The 25,462-nt window shown below is 53.6% G+C and overlaps 1 protein-coding gene across 1 annotated transcript in view; it reads right to left on the reverse strand.

Moving 5' to 3' along the window:
- The window catches only part of LOC137369695 (potassium voltage-gated channel subfamily H member 2-like), a 465,677-nt gene that overhangs the window by 420,903 nt on the left and 19,312 nt on the right, over positions 1-25,462 (reverse strand). The window contains exon 3 of the mRNA XM_068031032.1: positions 3,583-3,813. Coding sequence (XP_067887133.1) covers positions 3,583-3,813 — 231 coding nt within the window. The remainder of the gene's footprint in view (positions 1-3,582; positions 3,814-25,462) is intronic.

The raw sequence follows: 25,462 nt of genomic DNA on the forward strand, positions 1-25,462 counted from the left end.
GTCTACATGGACTTCAGTAAGGCTTTTGATAAGGTCCCACGTGGGAGATTGGTTAAGAAGGTAAGAGCCCATGGGATCCAGGGCAATTTGACAAAGTGGATCCAAAATTGGCTTAGTGGCAGGAGGCAGAGGGTGATGGTCGAGAGTTGTTTTTGCGATTGGAAGCCTGTGACCAGTGGTGTACCACAGAGATCGGTGCTGGGACCCTTGCTGTTTGTAGTGTACATTAATGATTTAGACATGAACATAGGAGGTATGATCAGTAAGTTCGCAGATGACATGAAAATTGGTGGTGGTGTAAATAGTGAGGAGGAAAGCCTTAGATTACAGGACGATATAGATGGGCTGGTAAGATGGGCGGAGCTGTGGCAAATGGAATTTAATCCTGAAAAGTGTAAGATGATGTATTTTGGGAGGACAAGGCAAGGGAATATCCAATGGATGGTAGGACCCTAGGAAGTACAGAGGGTCAAAGGGACCTTGGTGTACTTGTCCATAGATCACTGAAGGCAGCAGCACAGGTAGATAAGGTGGTTAGGAAGGCATATGGGATACTTGCCTTTATTAGCCGAGGCACAGAATATAAGAGCAGGGAGGTTATGATGGAGCAGTATAAAACGCTAGTTAGGCCACAGCTGGAGTAGAACATAGAACAGTACAGCACAGTACAGGCCCTTCGGCCCACGATGTTGTGCCAAACCTTTAACCTACTCTAAGATCAAACTAACTACCTACCCTTCATTCTACTATCATCCATGTACCTATCCAAGAGTCGCTTAAATGCCCCAAATGTATCTGCTTCTACTACCACCGCTGGCAGCGCATTCCACGCACCCACCACTCTCTGTGTAAAGAACCTACCTCTGACATCTCCCCGAAACCTTCCTCCAATCACCTTAAAATTATGCCCCCTGGTGATAGCCCTTTCCGCCCTGGGAAAAAGTCTCTGGCTATCCACTCTATCTATGCCTCTCATCATCTTGTACCCCTCTATCAAGTCACCTCTCATCCTTCTTCGCTCCAATGAGAAAAGCCCTAGCTCCCTCAATCTTTCTTCGTAGGACATGCCCTCCAGTCCAGGCAGCATCCTGGTAAATCTCCTCTGCACCCTCTCTAAAGCTTCCACATCCTTCCGATAATGAGGCGAGCAGAACTGAACACAATATTCCAAGTGTGGTCGAACCAGGGCCTTATAGAGCTGCAGCATAACCTCGCGGCTCTTAAACTCAATCCCCCTGTTAATGAAAGCCAACACCCCATACGCCTTCTTAACAACCCTATCGACTTGGGTGGCAACTTTGAGCGATCTATGGACATGGACCCCAAGATCCCTCTGTTCCTCCACACTACCAAGAATCCTGTCTTTCAGCCTGTATTCCGCATTCAAATTCGACCTTCCAAAATGAATCACTTCACACTTTTCCAGGTTGAACTCCATCTGCCACTTCTCAGCCCAGCTCTACATCCTGTCAATGTCCCGTTGCAACCTACAATAGCCTTCCACACTATCCACAACTCCAGCAACCTTCGTGTCATCGGCAAACTTACTAACCCAGCCTTCCACTTCCTCATCCAAGTCATTTATAAAAATCACAAAGAGCAGAGGTCCCAGAACAGATCCCTGTGGAACACCACTGGTCACCGAGCTCCAGGCTGAATACTTTCCAACTACTACCACCCTCTGTCTTCTCTGGGCCAGCCAATTCTGTATCCAGACAGCCAACTTTCCCTGTATCCCATGCCTCCTTACTTTCCGAATGAGCCTACCATGGGGAACCTTATCAAACGCCTTGCTAAAATCCATATACACCACATCCACTGCTCTTCCTTCATCAACGTGTTTTGTCACATCTTCAAAGAATTCAATAAGGCTTGTGAGGCATGACCTGCCCCTCACAAAGCCATGCTGACTGTCTCTAATCAAACTATGCTTTTCCAAATAATCATAAATCCTGTCTCTCAGAATCCTCTCCAATAATTTGCCCACTACCGACGTAAGACTGACTGGTCTATAATTCCCAGGGTTATCCCTATTCCCTTTCTTGAACAAGGGAATAACATTTGCCACCCTCCAATCATCTGGTACTACTCCAGTGGACAGTGAAGACGCAAAGATAATCGCCAAAGGCGCGGCAATCTCTTCCCTCGCTTCCTGTAATATCCTTGGGTATATCCCGTCTGGCCCCGGGGACTTATCTGTCCTCATATCATTCAAAATTTCCAGCACATCCTCCCTCTTAACCTCAACCTGTTCGAGCATATCAGCCTGTTTCATGCTGTCCTCACAAACGACCAGGTCCCTCTCACTAGTGAATACTGAAGCAAAGTATTCATTTAGGACCTCCCCTACCTCCTCCGACTCCAGGCACAAGTTCCCTCCACTATCCCTGATCGGCCCTACCCTCACTCTGGCCATCCTCTTGTTCCTCACATAAGTGTAGAACGCTTTCGGATTTTCCTTAATCCTACCCGCCAAGACTTTTTCATGCCCCCTTCTAGCTCTCCTAAGTCCATTCTTCAGTTCCTTCCTGGCTACCTTGTAACCCTCTAGAGCCCTGTCTGATCCTTGCTTCCTCAACCTTAAGTAAGCTTCCTTCTTCCTCTTGACTAGCTGTTCCACATCTCTTGTCATCCAAGGTTCCTTCACCCTACCATCCCTTCCTTGCCTCATCGGGACAAACCTATCCAGCAGTCGCAGCAAGTGCTCCCTAAACAACCTCCACATTTCTGTCGTGCATTTCCCTGAGAACATCTGTTCTCAATTTATGCTCCCCAGTTCCTGCCTAATAGCCTTGTAATTCCCCCTCCCCCAATTAAATATTTTCCCATCCCGTCTGCTCCTGTCCCTCTCCATGACTATAGTAAAGGTCAGGGAGTTGTGATCACTGTCACCGAAATCCTCTCCCACCGATAGATCTGCCACTGTGTACAGTTGTGGGCACCACACTATAGGAAGGATGTGATTGCACTGGAGAGGGTGCAGAAGATATTCACCAGGATGTTGCCTGGGCTGGAGCATTTCAGCTATGAAGAGACTGAAAAGGCTCGGGTTGTTTTTCTTAGAGCAAAGAAGGCTGAGGGGGGACATGATTGAGGTATACAAAATTATGAGGGGCATTGATAGGTGAGATTGGAAGAGACTTTTTCCCTTAGCGGAGGGGTTAATAACCAGGGGGCATAGATTTAAGTTAAGGGGCAGGAGGTTTAGAGGCGATTTGAGGAAAACATTTTTCACTCAGAGGGTGTTTGGAATCAGGAACACACTGCCTGAAGAGGTGGTAGAGGCAGGAACCCTCACAACAATTAAGAAGTATTTAGATGAGCACTTGAAATGTCATAGCATACAAGGCTACGGGCCAAGTGCTGGAAAATGGGATTAGAATAGTTAGGTGCTTGATGGCCGGCACAGACACGAGGGGCTGAAGGGCCTGTTTCTGTGCTGTCTAACTCTATGACTTTATATTACATCTATGACATTACCTTTGTTGACGCTTGCTGTTATCTCCGCAAAGAACACCAAGTTTATATCACCTGCTCCTGGAGAATCTCACATATGATCCTGTCTATGTCAAAGATTCTTACCATCCTTTCTGTAAAGAGACAGCTCGACCTGCCTCTCCTCGGAACCTCCCAGAGCCTGAGCAATCTGAGAAACAGCCACCTTCTTGGTCTGGGGTCCGTGCAGGAAATCACAGGTTCCTGGTTTCTGCATTACCTCTGCTCGCGAATACCCACACATCTCACAGAAAGCATCATTACAGAAAATGATAGCACAGTTCCTCACTCGAGCATTGCTGATGATAAATTTCCGATCTGAAGAGCAGAAAGCAGAGACTGAGCATCACATTTACAGAACAAAAACAAAACCACATTCACTGGCAACTTTACCCAGAACAGAATAATCAGAAACCCCGGATACCCGCCCTGCCTCGACATTGATTCCCCCCTCGATACCCGCCCTGCCTCGACACTGATTCCCCCCTCGATACCCGCCCTGCCTCGACACTGAATCCCCCCTCGATACCCACCCCGACACTGAATCCCCCCTCGATACCCACCCCGACAGATTCCCACCTCGATACCCATCCCGACACTGATTCCCCCCTCGATACCCACCCCGACACTGATTCCCCCCTCGATACCCACCCCGACACTGATTCCTCCCTCGATACCCACCCCGACACTGATTCCCCCCTCGATACCAACCCCGACACTGACCCCCCCCTCGATACCCACCCTGACACTGACCCCCCCCTCGATACCCACCCTGACACTGATTCCCCCCTCGATACCCACCCTGACACTGAATCCCCCCCTCGATACCCACCCCGACACTGATTCCCCCCTCGATACCCACCCCGACACTGATTCCCCCCTCGATACCCACCCTGACACTGAATCCCCCCCTCGATACCCACCCCGACACTGATTCCCCCCTCGATACCAACCCCGACACTGACCCCCCCCTCGATACCCGCCCTGCCTCGACACTGATTCCCCCCTCGATACCCACCCTGACACTGAATCCCCCCCTCGATACCCGCCCTGCCTCGACACTGAATCCCCCCTCGATTCCCTCCCCGACACTGATTCCTCCCTCGATACCCACCCCGACACTGAATCCCCCCCTCGATACCCAACCCGACACTGAATCCCCCCCTCGATACCCACCCTGCCTCGACACTGAATTCCCCCCTCGATTCCCACCTCGATACTGAATCCCCCCTCGATTCTCACCCCGACACTGAATCCCCCCTCGATACCCGCCCTGCCTCGACACTGAATCCCCCCTCGATTCCCACCTCGACACTGAATCCCCCCTCGATACCCACCCCGACACTGAACCCCACGATACCCACCCCGACACTGAATCCCCCCTCGATTCCCACCTCGACACTGAATCCCCCCTCGATTCCCACCTCGACACTGAATCCCCCCTCGATTCCCACCTCGACACTGAATCCCCCCTCGATTCCCACCCCGACACTGAATCCCCCCTCGATTCCCACCTCGACACTGAATCCCCCCTCGATTCCCACCCCGACACTGAATCCCCCCCTCGATACCCACCCTGCCTCGACACTGAAACCCCCATCGATTCCCACCTCGACACTGAATCCCCCCTCGATTCCCACCTCGACACTGAATCCCCCCTCGATTCCCACCCCGACACTGAATCCCCCCTCGATTCCCACCCCGACACTGAATCCCCCCTCGATTCCCACCTCGACACTGAATCCCCCCTCGATTCCCACCCCGACACTGAATCCCCCCCTCGATACCCACCCTGCCTCGACACTGAAACCCCCCTCGATACCCACCCCGACACTGACCCCTCCTCAATACCCACCCTGACAGTGAACCCCCTCGATACCTACACAGACACTGAATCCCCCCTCGATACCCACCCCGACACTGACCCCCCTCGATACCCACCCCGACACTGAATCCCCCCTCGATACCCACCCCGACACTGACCCCCCTCGATACCCGCCCTGCCCCGCCCCGACACTGACCCCCCTCAATACCCACCCCGCCAATGAACCCCCCCTCAATACCCACCCTGACACTGACCCCTCAATACCCATCCTGACACTGAACCCCCTCGATACCAACACAGACACTGAATCCCCCCTCGATACCCACCCCGACACTGAATCCCCCCTCAATACCCACCCAGATACTGACCCCCCTTGATATCCACCCCGACACTGAATCCCCCATCGATACCCATCCCGACACTGAATCCCCCCTCGATACCCACCCCGACACTGACCCCCCCCCCTCGATACCCGCCCTGCCTCGACACTGACCCCCCCCCCTCGATACCCGCCCTGCCTCGACACTGATTCCCCCCTCGATACCCACCCCGACACTGAATCCCCCCTCGATACCCGCCCTGCCTCGACACTGATTCCCCCCTCGATACCCACCCCGACACTGATTCCCCCCTCGATACCCACCCCGACACTGATTCCCCCCTCGATACCCACCCCGACACTGACCCCCCTCGATACCCACCCCGACACTGACCCCCCTCGATACCCACCCCGACACTGATTCCCCCCTCGATACCCACCCCGACACTGACCCCCCTCGATACCCACCCCGACACTGATTCCCCCCTCGATACCCACCCCGACACTGATTCCCCCCTCGATACCCACCCCGACACTGATTCCCCCCTCGATACCCACCCCGACACTGATTCCCCCCTCGATACCCACCCCGACAGATTCCCCCCTCGATACCCACCCCGACACTGACCACCCCCCCTCGATACCCGCCCTGCCTCGACACTGACCCCCCCCACCTCGATACCCGCCCTGCCTCGACACTGATTCCCCCCTCGATACCCACCCCGACACTGATTCCCCCCTCGATACCCACCCCGACACTGACCCCCCTCGATACCCATCCCGACACTGATTCCCCCCTCGATACCCACCCAGACACTGAACCCCCCTCGATACCCACCCCGACACTGATTCCCCCCTCGATACCCATCCCGACACTGATTCCCCCCTCGATACCCACCCTGCCTCGACACAGATTCCCCCCTCGATACCCACCCCGACACTGATTCCCCCCTCGATACCCACCCCGACACAGACCCCCCTCGATACCCACCCCGACACTGATTCCCCCCTCGATACCCACCCAGACACTGAACCCCCCTCGATACCCACCCCGACACTGACCCCCCTCGATACCCACCCTGCCTCGACACAGATTCCCCCCTCGATACCCACCCCGACACTGATTCCCCCCTCGATACCCACCCCGACACTGACCCCCCCTCGATACCCACCCCGACACGGATTCCCCCCTCGATACCCACCCTGCCTCGACACGGATTCCCCCCTCGATACCCACCCCGACACTGACCCCCCCTCGATACCCACCCCGACACTGATTCCTCCCTCGATACCCACCTCGACACTGACCCCCCCTCGATACCCACCCCGACACGGATTCCCCCCTCGATACCCACCCCGACACTGACCCCCCCTCGATACCCACCTCGACACGGATTCCCCCCTCGATACCCACCCTGCCTCGACACTGATTCCTCCCTCGATACCCACCCCGACATTGATCCCCCCATCTATACCCACCCCGACACTGAATCCCCCCTCGATTCCCACCTCGACACTGAATCCCCCCTCGATACCCACCCCGACTCTGACCCCCCTCGATACCCACCCTGCCTCGACACTGAATTCCCCCCTCGATTCCCACCTCGACACTGAATCCCCCCTCGATTCCCACCCCGATACTGAATCCCCCCTCGATACCCGCCCTGCCTCGACACTGAATCCCCCCTCGATTCCCACCCCGATACTGAATCCCCCCTCGATTCCCGCCCTGCCTCGACACTGAATCCCCCCTCGATTCCCACCTCGACACTGAATCCCCCCTCGATTCCCACCTCGACACTGAATCCCCCCTCGATACCCGCCCTGCCTCGACACTGAATCCCCCCTCGATTCCCACCTCGACACTGAATCCCCCCTCGATTCCCACCTCGACACTGAATCCCCCCTCGATACCCGCCCTGCCTCGACACTGAATCCCCCCTCGATTCCCACCCCGATACTGAATCCCCCCTCGATACCCGCCCTGCCTCGACACTGAATCCCCCCTCGATTCCCACCTCGACACTGAATCCCCCCTCGATTCCCACCCCGACACTGAATCCCCCCTCGATACCCACCCCGACACTGAATCCCCCCTCGATTCCCACCCCGACACTGAATCCCCCCTCGATACCCACCCCGACACTGAACCCCCTCGATACCCACCCCGACACTGAATCCCCCCTCGATACCCACCCCGACACTGAATCCCCCCTCGATTCCCACCCCGACACTGAATCCCCCCTCGATTCCCACCCCGACACTGAATCCCCCCTTCGATACCCACCCCGACACTGAATCCCCCCTCGATACCCACCCCGACACTGAATCCCCCCTCGATTCCCACCCCGATACTGAATCCCCCCTCGATTCCCACCCCGATACTGAATCCCCCCTCGATACCCGCCCTGCCTCGACACTGAATCCCCCCTCGATTCCCACCCCGATACTGAATCCCCCCTCGATACCCGCCCTGCCTCGACACTGAATCCCCCCTCGATTCCCACCTCGACACTGAATCCCCCCTCGATTCCCACCTCGACACTGAATCCCCCCTCGATTCCCACCCCGATACTGAATCCCCCCTCGATACCCGCCCTGCCTCGACACTGAATCCCGCCTCGATTCCCACCTCGACACTGAATCCCCCCTCGATTCCCACCTCGACACTGAATCCCCCCTCGATTCCCACCCCGACACTGAATCCCCCCTCGATACCCACCCCGACACTGAATCCCCCCTCGATTCCCACCCCGACACTGAATCCCCCCTCGATACCCACCCCGACACTGAATCCCCCCTCGATACCCACCCCGACACTGAATCCCCCCTCGATTCCCACCTCGACACTGAATCCCCCCTCGATTCCCACCCCGACACTGAATCCCCCCTCGATTCCCACCCCGACACTGAATCCCCCCTCGATACCCACCCCGACACTGAATCCCCCCTCGATTCCCACCCCGACACTGAATCCCCCCTCGATACCCACCCCGACACTGAATCCCCCCTCGATTCCCACCCCGACACTGAATCCCCCCTCGATACCCACCCCGACACTGAATCCCCCCTCGATTCCCACCCCGACACTGAATCCCCCCTCGATACCCACCCCGACACTGAATCCCACCTCGACACTGAATCCCCCCCTCGATACCCACACTGCCTCGACACTGAAACCCCCCTCGATTCCCACCTCGACACTGAATCCCCCCTCGATACCCGCCCTGCCTCGACACTGAATCTCCCCTCGATACCCACCCCGACACTGATTCCCCCCTCGATACCCACCCCGACACTGACCCCTCCTCAATACCCACCCCGACACTGAACCCCCTCGATACCCACCCCGACACTGACCCCCCCTCGATACCCACCCCGACACTGACCCCCCCTCGATACCCACCCCGACACTGACCCCCCCTCGATACCCGCCCTGCCCCGCCCCGACACTGACCCCCCTCGATACCCACCCCGACACTGACCCCCCTCGATACCCACCCCCCTCGATACCCGCCCTGCCCCGCCCCGACACTGACCCCCCTCAATACCCACCCCGACAATGAACCCCCCCTCGATACCCACCCCGACACTGAATCCCCCCTCGATACCCACCCTGACACTGACCCCCCTCAATACCCATCCTGACACTGACCCCCCTCAATGCCCACCCAGACACTGACCCCTCTTGATATCCACCCCGACACTGAATCCCCCTCGATACCCACCCCGACACTGACCCCCCTCAATACCCACCCAGACATTGACCCCCCTCAATGCCCACCCAGACACTGACCCCCCTTGATATCCACTCCGACACTGAATCCCCCTCGATACCCACCCCGACACTGAATCCCCCTCGATACCCACCCAGACACTGACCCCCCCTCAATACCCACCCAGACACTGACCCCCCTCAATACCCACCCAGACACTGACCCCCCTCAATACCCACCCAGACACTGACCCCCCTTGATATCCACTCCGACAATGAATCCCCCCTCAATACCCACCCCCACACTGACCCCCCTCAATACCCACCCAGACACTGACCCCCCCTCGATAACCACCCCGCCCCGTCACTGAATCCCCCTTCGATACCCTGCCCGACACTGACCCCTCTCGATACCCACCCCGACAGACCCCCCTCGATACCCACCCCGACACTGAATCCCCCCTCGATACCCACCCCGACACTGAATCCCCCCTCGATACCCACCCCGACACTGAATCCCCCCTCGATACCCACCCCGACACTGAATCCCCCCTCGATACCCACCCTGACACTGACCCCCCTCAATACCCATCCTGACACTGACCCCCCTCAATGCCCACCCAGACACTGACCCCTCTTGATATCCACCCCGACACTGAATCCCCCTCGATACCCACCCCGACACTGACCCCCCTCAATACCCACCCAGACATTGACCCCCCTCAATGCCCACCCAGACACTGACCCCCCTTGATATCCACTCCGACACTGAATCCCCCTCGATATCCACTCCGACACTGAATCCCCCTCGATACCCACCCCGACACTGAATCCCCCTCGATACCCACCCAGACACTGACCCCCCCTCAATACCCACCCAGACACTGACCCCCCTCAATACCCACCCAGACACTGACCCCCCTCAATACCCACCCAGACACTGACCCCCCTTGATATCCACTCCGACAATGAATCCCCCCTCAATACCCACCCCCACACTGACCCCCCTCAATACCCACCCAGACACTGACCCCCCCTCGATAACCACCCCGCCCCGTCACTGAATCCCCCTTCGATACCCTGCCCGACACTGACCCCTCTCGATACCCACCCCGACAGACCCCCCTCGATACCCACCCCGACACTGAATCCCCCCTCGATACCCACCCCGACACTGAATCCCCCCTCGATACCCACCCCGACACTGAATCCCCCCTCGATACCCACCCCGACACTGAATCCCCCCTCGATACCCACCCCGACAGACCCCCCTCGATACCCGCCCCGTCACTGAATCCCCCTTCGATACCCTGCCCGACACTGACCCCCCTCGATACCCACCCAGACACTGACCCCCCCTCGATAACCACCCCGCCCCGTCACTGAATCCCCCTTCGATACCCTGCCCGACACTGACCCCTCTCGATACCCACCCCGACAGACCCCCCTCGATACCCACCCCGACACTGAATCCCCCCTTCGATACCCTGCCCGACACTGAATCCCCCCTTCGATACCCACCCCGACACTGAATCCCCCCTTCGATACCCTGCCCGACACTGACCCCCCTCAATACCCACCCAGACACTGACCCCCCCTCGATAACCACCCCGCCCCGTCACTGAATCCCCCCTCGATACCCACCCAGACACTGACTTCCCCCCTCGATACCCACCCCGACACTGACCCCCCTCGATACCCTGCCCGACACTGAATCCCCCCTCGATACCCACCCCGACACTGACCCCCCCGCGATACCCACCCCGACACTGACCCCCCCACGATACCCACCCCGACACTGACCCCCCCGCGATACCCACCCTGACACTGACCCCCCCGCGATACCCACCCTGACACTGAATCCCCCCTCGATACCCACCCCGACACTGAATCCCCCCTCAATACCCGCCCTGCCCCGACAGTGACCCCCCTCAATACCCACCCTGAATCCCCCCTCGATACCCGCCCTGCCCTGAAACTGACCCCCCTCGAAACCCGCCCCGACAGTGACCCCCCTCGATACCCACCCTGCCCAACACTGACTCCCCTCGATACCCACCCCGACACTGAATCCCCCCTCGATACCCGCCCCGCCCCGTCATTGAATCCCCCCTCGATACCCTGCCCGACACTGAAACCCCCCTCGATACCCACCCCCGACACTGAATCCCCCCTCGATACCCACCCCGCCCCGACACTGAAACCCCCCTCGATACCCACCCCGCCCCGACACTGAATCCCCCCTTCGATACCCTGCCCGACACTGAAACCCCCCTCGATACCCACCCCGACACTGAATCCCCCCTCGATACCCACCCCGCCCCGACACTGAAACCCCCCTCGATACCCACCCCGCCCCGACACTGAATCCCCCCTTCGATACCCTGCCCGACACTGAAACCCCCCTCGATACCCACCCCGACACTGAAACCCCCCTCGATACCCACCCCGACACTGAATCCCCCCTCGATACCCACCCCGACACTGAAACCCCCCTCGATACCCACCCCGACACTGAAACCCCCCTCGATACCCACCCCGACACTGAATCCCCCCTTCGATACCCACCCCGACACTGACCCCCCCCTCGATACCCACCCAGACACTGAATCCCCCCTTCGATACCCACCCCGACACTGACCCCCCTCGATACCCACCCCCGACACTGAAACCCCCCTCGATACCCACCCCGCCCCGACACTGAATCCCCCCTTCGATACCCTGCCCGACACTGAAACCCCCCTCGATACCCACCCCGACACTGAAACCCCCCTCGATACCCACCCCGACACTGAAACCCCCCTCGATACCCACCCCGCCCCGACACTGAATCCCCCCTTCGATACCCTGCCCGACACTGAAACCCCCCTCGATACCCACCCCGACACTGAAACCCCCCTCGATACCCACCCCGACACTGAATCCCCCCTTCGATACCCACCCCGACACTGAATCCCCCCTTCGATACCCTGCCCGACACTGAATCCCCCCTCGATACCCACCCCGACACTGAATCCCCCCTTCGATACCCTGCCCGACACTGAAACCCCCCTCGATACCCACCCCGACACTGAAACCCCCCTCGATACCCACCCCGACACTGAATCCCCCCTTCGATACCCTGCCCGACACTGACCCCCCTCGATACCCTGCCCGACACTGAATCCCCCCTCGATACCCACCCCGCCCCGACACTGAATCCCCCCTTCGATGCCCACCCCGACACTGAAACCCCCTCCCTCACCCCTGCCCCTTTGCCGAGGCTGAACCCTGACACTCCCACCCTAACCTGCATCCTGGGAGTGTTTGATGGGACAGTTCTTTTAATTTATTTTATTTATTTAGAGATACAGCACTGAAACAGGCCCTTCGGCCCACCGAGTCTGTGCCGACCAACAACCACCCATTTATACTAATCCGACATTAATCCCATATTCCTACCACATCCCCACCTGTCCCTATATTTCCCTACCACCTACCTATACTAGGGGCAATTTATAATGGCCAATTTACCTATCACCTGCAAGTCTTTGGCAGTGGGAGGAAACCGGAGCACCCGGAGGAAACCCACGCAGACACAGGGAGAACTTGCAAACTCCACACAGGCAGTACCCAGAATTGAACCCGGGTCGCTGGAGCTGTGAGGCTGTGGTGCTAACCACTGCGCCACCCATAATGCACTGATCTGCCACACCTCGAGTGCAAATAAGACTCAAATTAATCTTTTGTGATGTGAGTTGTTTTTCGAATTCTAGACAAAGTAGATGCACAATGAGCAGAGGCAAATAGTGCGTGATTCCGTCCCCATCAATTTCAGATAACCTCTTTTGTTGTCTTTGTTGAAATATTGAAAGAGCCAGCAGCTGTCTGCCCAACCACCAGGCTCTGCTTTATTTATTATTTAGGAGGTTCCTCTCCTTGAACTCCTTACTGTCAAGAAATGCAGCTGAATGATTCAGGTGTCGGCTGTGGCACCATACTGACAGTCACATCTCACTCTGTCAATGTTCAAAGACCTACAGCTCCACTCCAGATATCTGAGCCCATATTACAGTTCAGTACTGAGGGAGCGCCCGCCGGAGGGGCAGGACTGAGGGAGGGCCCGCCGTCGGAGGGGCAGGACTGAGGGAGCGCCCGCCGTCGGAGGGGCAGGACTGAGGGAGGGCCCGCCGTCGGAGGGGCAGGACTGAGGGAGGGCCCGCCGTCGGAGGGGCAGGACTGAGGGAGCGCCCGCCGTCGGAGGGGCAGGACTGAGGGAGCGCCCGCCGTCGGAGGGGCAGGACTGAGGGAGCGCCCGCCGTCGGAGGGGCAGGACTGAGGGAGGGCCCGCCGTCGGAGGGGCAGGACTGAGGGAGGGCCCGCCGTCGGAGGGGCAGGACTGAGGGAGGGCCCGCCGTCGGAGGGGCAGGACTGAGGGAGGGCCCGCCGTCGGAGGGGCAGGACTGAGGGAGGGCCCGCCGTCGGAGGGGCAGGACTGAGGGAGGGCCCGCCGTCGGAGGGGCAGGACTGAGGGAGGGCCCGCCGTCGGAGGGGCAGGACTGAGGGAGGGCCCGCCGTCGGAGGGGCAGGACTGAGGGAGGGCCCGCCGTCGGAGGGGCAGGACTGAGGGAGCGCCCGCCGTCGGAGGGGCAGGACTGAGGGAGCGCCCGCCGTCGGAGGGGCAGGACTGAGGGAGCGCCCGCCGGAGATACTGTGTTTTGGATGAGACGCTCAAGTGAGGCACCATCTGCCCTCTCAGGTGGGTATCAAAGATCCCAGGGCTTTATTAACTGGGTTAGTTTTATTGTGAAAGGAACAGACGGAGCAGAATTCTTGAGGTGCATCCAGGAGAACCTTTTTGCCCAGTATGTAGCAAGTCTAACAAGAGAGGGTGCAGTTTTCGACTTAGTTTCAGGAAATGGGCAGGTGGAAGGAGTGGCAGTGGGAGAGCATTTTGGTGATAGTGATCATAATTCAGTCAGTTTTAACATAATTATGGAAAAGGACAGAGATAGAACAGGAGTTAGAGTTCTCAATTGGGACAAGGCCAATTTTACTAAACTGAGGAGTGATTTAGTGAAAGTGGACTGGAAACAGCTACTTGAAGGTAAATCAGTGTCAGAACAGTGGGAGACATTCAAAGGGGAGATTCAAGGAGTTCAGAGTAAACATGGTCCCACAAAGAAAAAGGGTGAGACGGCCAAATCTAGAGCCTCATGGACGTCAAGGAGCTTACAGGGTAAGATAAGGCAGAAAAGGAAAGCTTATGTCTGACACCGAGAACTCAATATTACAGAAAGCCGAGAGGAGTATAGAAAGTGGAGGGGTGAAATGAAAAAGGAAATTAGGAAAGCAAAGAGAGGGCATGAAAGAATATTGGCAAGCAAAATCAAGGTGAATCCAAAGATGTTTTATCAATACATTAAGAGTAAGAGGATAACTAAGGAGAGAGTAGGGCCCATAAAAGACCAAAAAGATAACCTATGTGTAGGGGCGGAAGATATTGGTGTGGTTCTTAATGAATACTTTGCATCTGTCTTCACAAAAGACGGGGACGATGCAGATATTGTAGTTAAGGAAGAGGTTTTTTTATTCTTTCAGAGGATGTGGGCGTCACTGGCCAAACCAGCATTTGTTGCCCATCCCTAATTACCCTTGAGAAGGTGGTGGTGAGCTGCCTTCTTGAACCGCTGCAGTCCATGTGGGGTAGGTACACCCACAGTGCTGTTAGGAAGGGAGTTCCAGGATTTTGACCCAGTGACAGTGAAGGAACGGCGATAAAGTTCCAAGTCAGGATGGTGTGTGACTTGGAGGGGAACTTGCAGGTGGTGGTGTTCCCATGTATTTGCTGCCCTTCTTCTTGTAGGTGGTAGAGGTCACAGGTTTGGAAGGTGCTGTCGAAGGAGCCTTGGTGCATTGCATCTTGTAGGTGGTACACACTGCTGCCACAGTGCGTCGGTGGTGGAGGGAGTGAATGTGTGTCGATGGAGTGCCAATCAAGCGGGCTGATTTGTCCTGGATGGTGTCGAGCTTTTTAAGTGTTGTTGGAGCTGCACCCATCCAGGCAAGTGGAGAGTATTCCATCACACTCCTGACTTGTGCCTTGAAGATGGTGGACAGGCTTTGGGGAGTCAGGAGGTGAGTTACTCACCTCAGGAATCCTGGCCTCTGACCTGCTCTTGTAGCCATGGTATTTATATGGCTACTCCAGTTCAGTTTCTGGTCAATGGTAGCCCCTAGGATGTTGATAGTGGGGTATTCAGTGATGGTAATGCCGTTGAATGTCAAGGGGAGATAGTTAGATTCGTTCTTGTTGGAGATGGTCATTGCCTGGCACTTGTGTGGCACGAATGTTACTTTCCACTTATCAGCCCAAGCCTGGATATTGTCCAGGTCTTGCTGCATTTCTACACGGACTGCTTCAGTATCTGAGGAGTCATGAATGGTGCTGAACATTGTGCAATCATCAGCGAACATCCCCACTTCTGACCTTATGATCGAAGGAAGGTCATTGATGAAGCAGCTGAAGATGGTTGGGCCTCGGACACTACCCTGAGGAACTCCTGCAGTAATGTCCTGGAGCTCAGATGATTGACCTCCAACAACCACAACCATCTTCCTTTGCGCTCGGTATGACTCCAACCAGTGGAGAGTTTTCCCCCTGATTCCCCTCGACTCCAGTTTTGCTGGGGCTCCTTGATGCCATACTCGGTCAAATGCTGCCTTGATGTCAAGGGCAGTCATTCTCACCTCACCTCTTGAGTTCAGCTCTTTTGTCCATGTTTGAACCAAGGCTGTAATGAGGTCAGGAGCTGAATGGCCCTGGTGGAACCCAAACTGAGCATCACTGAGCAGGTTATTGCTAAGCAAGTGCCGCTTGATGTCACTGTTGATGACACCTTCCATCACTTTACTGATGATTGAGAGTAGACTGATGGGGCGGTCATTGGCTGGGTTGGATTTGTCCTGCTTTTTGTGTACAGGACATACCTGGGCTATTTTCCACATTGCAGGGTAGATGCCAGTGTTGTAGCTGTACTGGAACAGCTTGGCTAGGGGCGCGGCAAGTTCTGGAGCACAGGTCTTCAGTATTATTGCTGGAATATTGTCAGGGCCCATAGCCTTTTCTGTATCCAGTGCCTTCAGTCATTTCTTGATATCACGTGGAGTGAATCAAATTGGCTGAAGTCTGGCATCTGTGATGCTGGGGACTTCAGGAGGAGGCTGAGATGGATTATCAACTCGGCACTTCTGCTGAAGATTGTTGCAAATGCTTCAGCCTTATCTTTCGCACTGATGTGCTGGGCTCCCCCATCATTGAGGATGGGGATATTTGTGGAGCGACCTCCTCCTGTTAGTTGTTTAATTGTCCACCACCATTCACGGTTGGATGTGGCAGGACTGCAGAGCTTAGATCTGATCTGTTGGCTATGGGATCGCTTAGCTCTGTCTATCGCATGCTGCTTACGCAGTTTGGCACACAGATAGTCCTGTGTTGTAGCTTCACCAGGTTGACACCTCATTTTGAGGTATGCCTGGTGTTGCTCCTGGCATGCCCTCCTGCATTCTTCATTGAACCAGGGTTGGTCTCCTGTCTTGATGGTAATGGTAGAGTGGGGGATATGCCGGGCCATGAGGTTACAGATTGTGGTTGAGTACAATTCTGCTGCTGCTGATGGTCCACAGTGCCTCATGGATGCCCAGTTTTGCATTGCTAGATCTGTTCGAAATCTATCCCATTTAGCACGGTGATCGTGCCACACAACACGATGGACGGTATCCTCAGTGTGAAGGCGGGACTTCGTCTCCACAAGGACTGTGCGGTGGTCACTCCTACCAATACTGTCATGGACAGATGCATCTGCGGCAGGCTGAAGTCAAATAAGATTTTCCCTCTTCTTGGTTCCCTCACCACCTGCCGCAGACCCAGTCTAGCAGATATGTCCTTTCGGACTCGGTCAGCTCGGCCAGTAGTGGTGCTACCGAGCCTCTCTTGGTGATTGACATTGAAGTCCCCCACCCAGAATACATTTTGTGCGCTTGCCACCCTCAGTGCTTCCTCCAAATGGTGTTCAACACGGAGGAGTACTGAGTCATCAGCTGAGGGAGGGCGGTAGGTGGTAATCAGTAGGAGGTTACCTTGTTCATGTTTGACCTGATGCCATGAGACTTCATGGGGTCCGTGGTCGATGTTGAGGACTCCCAGGGCAACTCCCTCCCTACTGTATACCACTGTGCCACCACCTCTGCTGGGTCTGTCCTGCCGGTGGGACAGGACATACCCGGGGATGGTGATGGCAGTGTCTGGGACATTGTCTGTAAGGTATGATTCTGTGAGTCTGACGTTGTCAGGCTGTTGCTTGACTAGTCTGTGGGACAGCTCTCCCAACTTTGGCACAAGCCCCCAGATGTTAGTAAGGAGGACTTTGCAGGGTCGACAGGGCTGGGTTTGCCATTTCCGGTGCCGAGGTCGATGCCGGGTGGTCCATCCGGTTTCATTCTTTTTTATTGACTGCGTAGTGGTTCAATACGAGACTGAGTGAGACCAGCAGTGTTTAAAAAGAGCAGCGGCAGCGAGAAAGAACGAGACTGAGTGAGACCAGCGGTGATTAAAATGTGCAGCGGCAGCGAGAAAGAACGAGACTGAGTGAGACCAGCAGTGTTTAAAAAGAGCAGCGGCAGCGAGAAAGAACGAGACTGAGTGAGACCAGCGGTGTTTAAAAAGTGCAGTGGCAGCGAGAAATAACGAGACTGAGCAAGACCGGCTGTGTTTAAAAACAGCAGCGACAGCGGGAAAGAAGGAGACTGAGTGAGATCTGCGGTGTTAAAAAAGGGCAGAGACAGCGGGAAAGAAGGAGACTGAGTGAGACCGGCAGTGTTTAAAAACAGCAGCGACAGCGCGCCTGAGGTTTGAAAGGGGAAGCCAACAGTTACATCAGAGGAGAGCTGCAAGGTGATTGGTTGGTGAGTGGCAGCTGTTAGAACATCTTAAAAAATAAGGGGGAAGTTTTTTTTTGTTGAAAATAAAACCTCTGGAGATAAGGTGAGTACTACTAAAGTGTCTTTTTGTTAAGAACTTTAGATTGAAGTGGGTAGAACAAGGCCCCTAATATAATTAGTATTTTTTAATTAAGGGAGTAACTAATTAATCGAAAGGTAAGTCATGACAGGAGAGCTCAGCCCCGTAATCTGCTCCTCCTGCGCTATGTGGGAAATCAGGGATGCTTCCAGTGTCCCTGACAACCATGTGTGCAGGAAGTGTATCCATCTGCAGCTACTGACTACCTGTACTACGGAGCTGGAGCTGCAGGTGGATTCACTGTGTAGCATCCGTGATGCTGAGGAAGTCGTGGATAGCATGTTTAGTGAGGTGGTCACACCGCAGGTAATGGCTGCACAGGCAGAAAAGAGATGGGTGACCACCAGACAGAGTAGTAGGCACAGGCAGGTAGTGCAGGAGTCCCCTGTGGCCATCCCCCTCTCAAACAGATATACCACTTTGGATACTGTTGGGGGGGGATGACCTCCCAGGGGAAAGCAGCAACAGCCAAGTTCATGGCACCACGGAGGGCTCTGCTGCACAGCAGGGAAGGAAGAGGTTGGAAGAGCGATATGATAGAACAAAGAACAGTGCAGCACAGGAACAGGCCATTCGGCCCTCCAAGCCTGCGCCGATCTTGATGCCTGCCTAAACTAACACCTTCTGCACTTCCGGGGCCCATATCCCTCTATTCCCTTCCTATTCATATATTTGTCAAGATGTCTCTTAAACGTCGCTATCGTATCTGCTTCCACCACCTCCCTCGGCAGCAAGTTCCAGGCACTCACCACCCTCTGTGTAAAGAACTTCTCTCGCACATCCCCTCTAAACTTTGCCCCTCTCACCTTAAACCTATGTCCCCTAGTAACTGACTCTTCCACCCTGGGAAAAAGCTTCTGACTATCCACTCTGTCCATGCCGCTCATAACTTTGTAAACCTCTATCATGTCGCCCCTCCACCTCCGTCGTTCCAATGGAAACAATACGAGTTTTTCCAACCTCTCCAGACCAGGCAACATCCTGGTAAACCTCCTCTGTACCCTCTCCAAAGCCTCCACGTCCTTCTGGTAGTGTGGCGACCAGAATTGCACGTAATATTCTAAGTGTGGCCTAACTAAAGTTCTGTACAGCTGCAGCATGACTTGCCAATTTTTATACTCTATGCCCCGACCGATGAAGGCAAGCATGCCGTATGCCTTCTTGACTACCTTATCCACCTGTGTGGCCACTTTCAGTGACCTGTGGACCTGTAGGCCCAGATCTCTCTGCCTGTCAATACTCCTAAGGGTTCTGCCATTTACTGTGTATTTCCCACCTGCATTAGACCTTCCAAAATGCATTACCTCACATTTGTCCGGATTAAACTCCATCTGCCATTTCTCCGCCCAAGTCTCCAACCGATCTATATCCTGCTGTATCCTCTGACAATCCTCATCACTATCCGCAACTCCACCAACCTTTGTGTCCTCTGCAAACTTACTAATCAGACCAGCTACATTTTCCTCCAAATCATTTATATATACTACAAACAGCAAAGGTCCCAGCACTGATCCCTGCGGAACACCACTAGTCACATCCCTCCATTCAGAAAAACACCCTTCCACTGCTACCCTCTGTCTTCTATGACTGAGCCAGTTCTGTATCCATCTTGCCAGCTTACCTCTGATCCCGTGTGACTTCACCTTTTTGTACCAGTCTGCCATGAGGGACCTTGTCAAAGGCTTTACTGAAGTCCATATAGACAACATCCACTGCCCTTCCTTCATCAATCATCTTCGTTACTTCCTCAAAAAACTCAATCAAATTTGTGAGACACGACCTCCCCTTCACAAAACCATGCTGCCTCTTGCTAATAAGTTCATTTGTTTCCAAATGGGAGTAAATCCCGTCCCGAATAATCCTCTCTAATAGTTTCCCTGCCACTGACGTAAGGCTCACCGGCCTATAATTTCCTGGATTATCCTTGCCACCCTTCTTAAACAAAGGCACAACATTGGCTATTCTCCAGTCCTCTGGGACCTCACCTGTAGCCAATGAGGATGCAAAGATTTCTGTCAAGAAAGGATGTGATTGCACTGGAGAGGGTGCAGAGGAGATTCACCAGGATGTTGCCTGGGCTGGAGCATTTCAGCTATGAAGAGAGACTGAAAAGGCTGGGGTTGTTTTCCTTAGAACAGAGAAGGCTGAGGGGGGACATGATTGAGGTATGCAAAATTATGAGGGGCATTGATAGGTTAGATAGGAAGAAACTTTTTCCCTTAGCGGAGGGGTCAATAACCAGGGGGCATAGATTTAAGGGAAGGGCCAGGAGGTTTAGAGGGGATTCGAGGAAAAATATTTTCACCCAGAGGGTGGTTGGAATCTGGAACACACTGCCTGAAGAGGTGGTAGAGGCAGGAACCCTCACAACATTTAAGAAATATTTAGATGAGCACTTGAAACGCCACAGCACACAAGGCTACGGGCCAAGTACTGGAAAATGGGATCAGAATAGTTTGGTGCTTGATGGCCGGCACAGACACGATGGGTCAAAGGGCCTGTTTCTGTGCTGTATGACTCTGACTGGCAAGGTCAGCATTTTTTGCCCATCCCTAATTGCCCTTGAACTGAGTGGCTTGCTGGGCCATTTCAGAGGGCATTTTAGAGTCAACACATTTCTGTGGGTCTGGAGTCACACGTAGGCCAGACCAGGTAAGGATAGCAGATTTCGTCCCTGAAGAGCATTGGTGAAACAGATGGGGTTTTTACAACAATCGACAATGGTTTCATGGTCACAGTTAGACTAGATTTTAATTGCATTTACTGAATTCAAATTTCATCTTCTAGGATTTTAGCAAGGCTTTAGACAAGGTGCCACATGGCAGACTGGTTAAAAATAGCCCATGGGATCCACGGAAATGCAGCAAGGTGGATATAAAATTTGCTCAGTGACAGAAAACAAAGGGTAATTGTTGATGGGTGTTTTAGCGACTGGAGGGCTGTTTCCAGTGGCATTCCACGGGGCTCAGTAATGGGTCCCCTGCTTTTTGTGGTATATATATTTACGATTTGAATGTAAATGTAGAGGGCGTGATCAAGAAGTCTGCAGACAACACAAAGATTGGCCATGTGGTAGATAGCGAGGAGGATAGCTGGAGGCTCCATATTGATGGTCTGGTCAGATGGGCAGAAAAGTGGGAAATGGAATTCAACCTGGAGAAGTGTGAGGTGATGCATTTGGAGAGGTCAAACAAGGCAAAGGAATACACGATTAATGGGAGAATACTGAGAAGTGTAGAGGAAGTGAGGGACATTGGAGTGAATGTCCACAGATCCCTGAAGATAGCAGGACAGGTCGATAAGGTGGTTAAGAAGGCATATGGAATCCTTTCCTTTATTAACCGAGGTATAGAATACAAGAGCAGGGAGGTTATGCTGGAACCGTATAAATCATTGATTAGGCCACAACTTGAGTACTGTGTGCAGTTCTGGTCACCTCATTAAAGAAAGGATGTAATTGCACTGAAGAGGGTACAGAGGAGATTTACAAGGATGTTGCCAGGACTAGAAAAATGCAGCTATGAGGAAAGATGGGATAGGCTGGGGTTGTTCTCCTTGGAACAGAGAAGGCTGAGGGGAGATCTGATTGAAATGTACAAAATTTTGAGGGGCCTGGATAGAGTGGAGGTGAAGGGTCTATTCACCTTAGCAGAGAGGTCAATGACGAGGGGGCATAGATTTAAAGTGATGGTCTAGAACTCACTGCCTGAAAGGGTAGTTGAGACAGAGACCCTCCACTCATTCAAAAGGAGTCTGGATATGCTCCTGAAATGCTGTAACCTGCATGGCTACGGATCAAATGCTGGAAGGTGGGATTAGACCGGTGCAGACATGATGGGCCGAATGGCTGCTTTCTGTGATTCTATTCTATGGTCCTATCGCGAAGAGCAGGGAGTTCTCCTCGGTCTCCCGTCCAATATCTATCCCTCAATCAACATCACAAAAACCATTTTTAGGTCAATATCACATTGCTGTTTGTGGGAGCTTGCTGTGCACAATTTTGCTGCCACATTTCCTAAATTACAACAGCGACTACACTTCAAAAGTACTTCATTCGGTGTCAAGTCCTTTGAAATGTCCGGTGGTCATGAAAGGCCCAATATCAATGTGTCAAAAGGTTTTCTCAAATCACCTTCAATCTGTATCCCCTGGTGACTAAACCTCCAACCATTGGAAAGATTCAGTGTCATTTACAGCAAAGAAGGAGGCCATTCAGCCCATCGAGTCCATGCCAGCTCTCCACAGAGCAATCCAGTCAGTCCCGTTCCCCCGCAAGTCTAAATCCAAGTCCAATTTCCTTTGGAAATCATTGATGGTCTCTGATTCCACCACCTGGTGGACAGTGAGTTCCAGGTCATTAACACTCACTGTGTGAAAAAGCTCTGTCTCACAAAACCTTCACTCTGTGTCCCCTAGTCCTTGTACTATTAGTTCATGGGAACAGTTTTTCCTCATCTAACTTATCTAAACCTTGTCATAATCTTGTACACCTCTATCAAATCTCTGCTCAATCTCCTTTGCTGCAAGGAGAACAACCCCAGCTTCTCCAACCTAACCTTGCCATTAAAATCCCTCATCCCTGGAACCATTCTGGTAAATCTCCTCTGCACCCTCTCAAGGACCCTCACATCCTTCCTGAAGTGTGGTGACCAGAACTGGACACAATATTCTCATTGGGGCCGAACCAGAGCTTTATAAAGGTTCAGCATAACTTCCCTGTTTTTGAACTCAATACCTCTATTTATGAAGCCCAAGATCCCATATGCTTTATTAACCACTCTCTCAACCTGTCCTGCCACCTTCAATGATTTGTGCACATATACACCCAGGTCCCTCTGCTCCTGCACCTCCTTTCGAGTTGTACCCTTTATTTTATATTGTCTTGCCTCATTCCTCTTACCAAAATGCATCACTTCACATTTCTTCATGAAATTTCATCTATCACACGTCCAACTATTCCACTTTCCTGAAGTTTATCACTATCCTCCTCACAGTTCACTATACTTGCACATTTTGTGTCATCTGTAAATATTGAAATTGTGCCCAGTCCACCCAAGTCCAGGTCATTAATGTACATCAAAAACAGTGATGGCTCTAGTCCCCACCCTTGGGAACTCCACTGTATACCCTCCTCCAGTCCGAGAAACAGCCAATCACCACAGCTTCTGCTGCCAATCCCTTTGCTAATTTTGTATCGATGCCGCTACTATCCCTTTTAGTATCGAGGTTCAATTTTGCTAATGAGCCTCTTCTTTGGCCTCCTTATCTCGAGAGACAATGGGTAAGCGCCTGGAGGTGGTGAGTGGTTTGTGGAGCAGCGCCTGGAGTGGCTATAAATGCCAATTCTAGAGTGACAGGCTCTTCCACAGGTGCTGCAGAAAAATTTGTTTGTCGGGGCTGTTACACAGTTGGCTCTCCCCTTGCACTTCTGTCTTTTTTCCTGCCAACTGCTAAGTCTCTTCGACTCGCCACACTTTAGCCCCGCCTTTATGGCTGCCCGCCAGCTCTGGCGATCGCTGGCAACTGACTCCCACGATTTGTGATCAATGTCACAGGTACTTTGCATCGGTATTCACCGAGGAGAGGGACATGACGGATGTTGAGGTTAGGAACAGATGTTTGATTACTCTAGGTCAAGTCGGCATAAGGAGGGAGGAAGTGTTGGGTATTCTAAAGGGCATTAAGGTGGACAAGTCCCCAGGTCCGGATGGGATCTATCCCAGGTTACTGAGGGAAGCGAGAGAGGAAATAGCTGGGGCCTTAACAGATATCTTTGCAGCATCCTTAAACACGGGTGAGGTCCCGGAGGACTGGAGAATTGCTAATGTTGTCCCCTTGTTTAAGAAGGGTAGCAGGGATAATCCAGGTAATTATAGACCGGTGAGCCTGACGTCAGTGGTAGGGAAGCTGCTGGAGAAGATACTGAGGGATAGGATCTATTCCCATTTGGAAGAAAATGGGCTCATCAGTGATAGGCAACATGGTTTTGTGCAGGGAAGGTCATGTCTTACCAACTTAATAGAATTCTTTGAGGAAGTGACAAAGTTGATTGATGAGGGAAGGGCTGTCGATGTCATATACATGGACTTCAGTAAGGCGTTTGATAAGGTTCCCCATGGCAGGCTGATGGAGAAAGTGAAGTCGCATGGGGTCCAAGGTGTACTAGCTAGATGGATAAAGAACTGGCTGGGCAACAGGAGACAGAGAGTAGCAGTAGAAGGGAGTTTCTCAAAATGGAGACGTGTGACCAGTGGTGTTCCACAGGGATCCGTGCTGGGACCACTGTTGTTTGTGATATACATTAATGATTTGGAGGAAAGTATAGGTGGACTGATTAGCAAGTTTGCAGACGACACTAAGATTGGTGGAGTAGCAGATAGTGAAGGGGACTGTCAGAGAATACAGCAGAATATAGATAGATTGGAGAGTTGGGCAGAGAAATGGCAGATGGAGTTCAATCAGGGCAAATGCATTTTGGAAGATCCAATTCAAGAGTGAACTATACAGTAAATGGAAAAGTCCTGGGGAAAATTGATGTCCAGAGAGATTTGGGTGTTCAGGTCCACTGTTCCCTGAAGGTGGCAACGCAGGTAAATAGAGTGGTCAAGAAGGCATACGGCATGCTTTCCTTCATCGGACGGGGCATTGAGTACAAGAGTTGGCAGGTCATGTTACAGTTGTATAGGACTTTGGTTCGGCCACATTTGGAATACTGCGTACAGTTCTGGTCGCCACATTATCAAAAGGATGTGGATGCTTTGGAGAGGGTGCAGAGGAGGTTCACCAGGATGTTGCCTGGTATGGAGGGCGCTAGCTATGAAGAGAGGTTGAGTAGATTAGGATTATTTTCATTAGAAAGACGGAGGTTGAGGGGAGACCTGATTGAGGTGTACAAAATCATGAGAGGTATTGACAGGGTGGATAGCAAGAGGCTTTTTCCCAGAGTGGGGGTTTCAATTACTAGAGGACACGAGTTCAAAGTGAAAGGGGAAAAGTTTAGGGGGGATATGCGTGGAAAGTTCTTTACGCAGAGGGTGGTGGGCACCTGGA

Source organism: Heterodontus francisci, chromosome 5 (assembly GCF_036365525.1).
Source record: "Heterodontus francisci isolate sHetFra1 chromosome 5, sHetFra1.hap1, whole genome shotgun sequence".
NCBI classification, from domain to species: Eukaryota; Metazoa; Chordata; class Chondrichthyes; order Heterodontiformes; family Heterodontidae; genus Heterodontus; species Heterodontus francisci.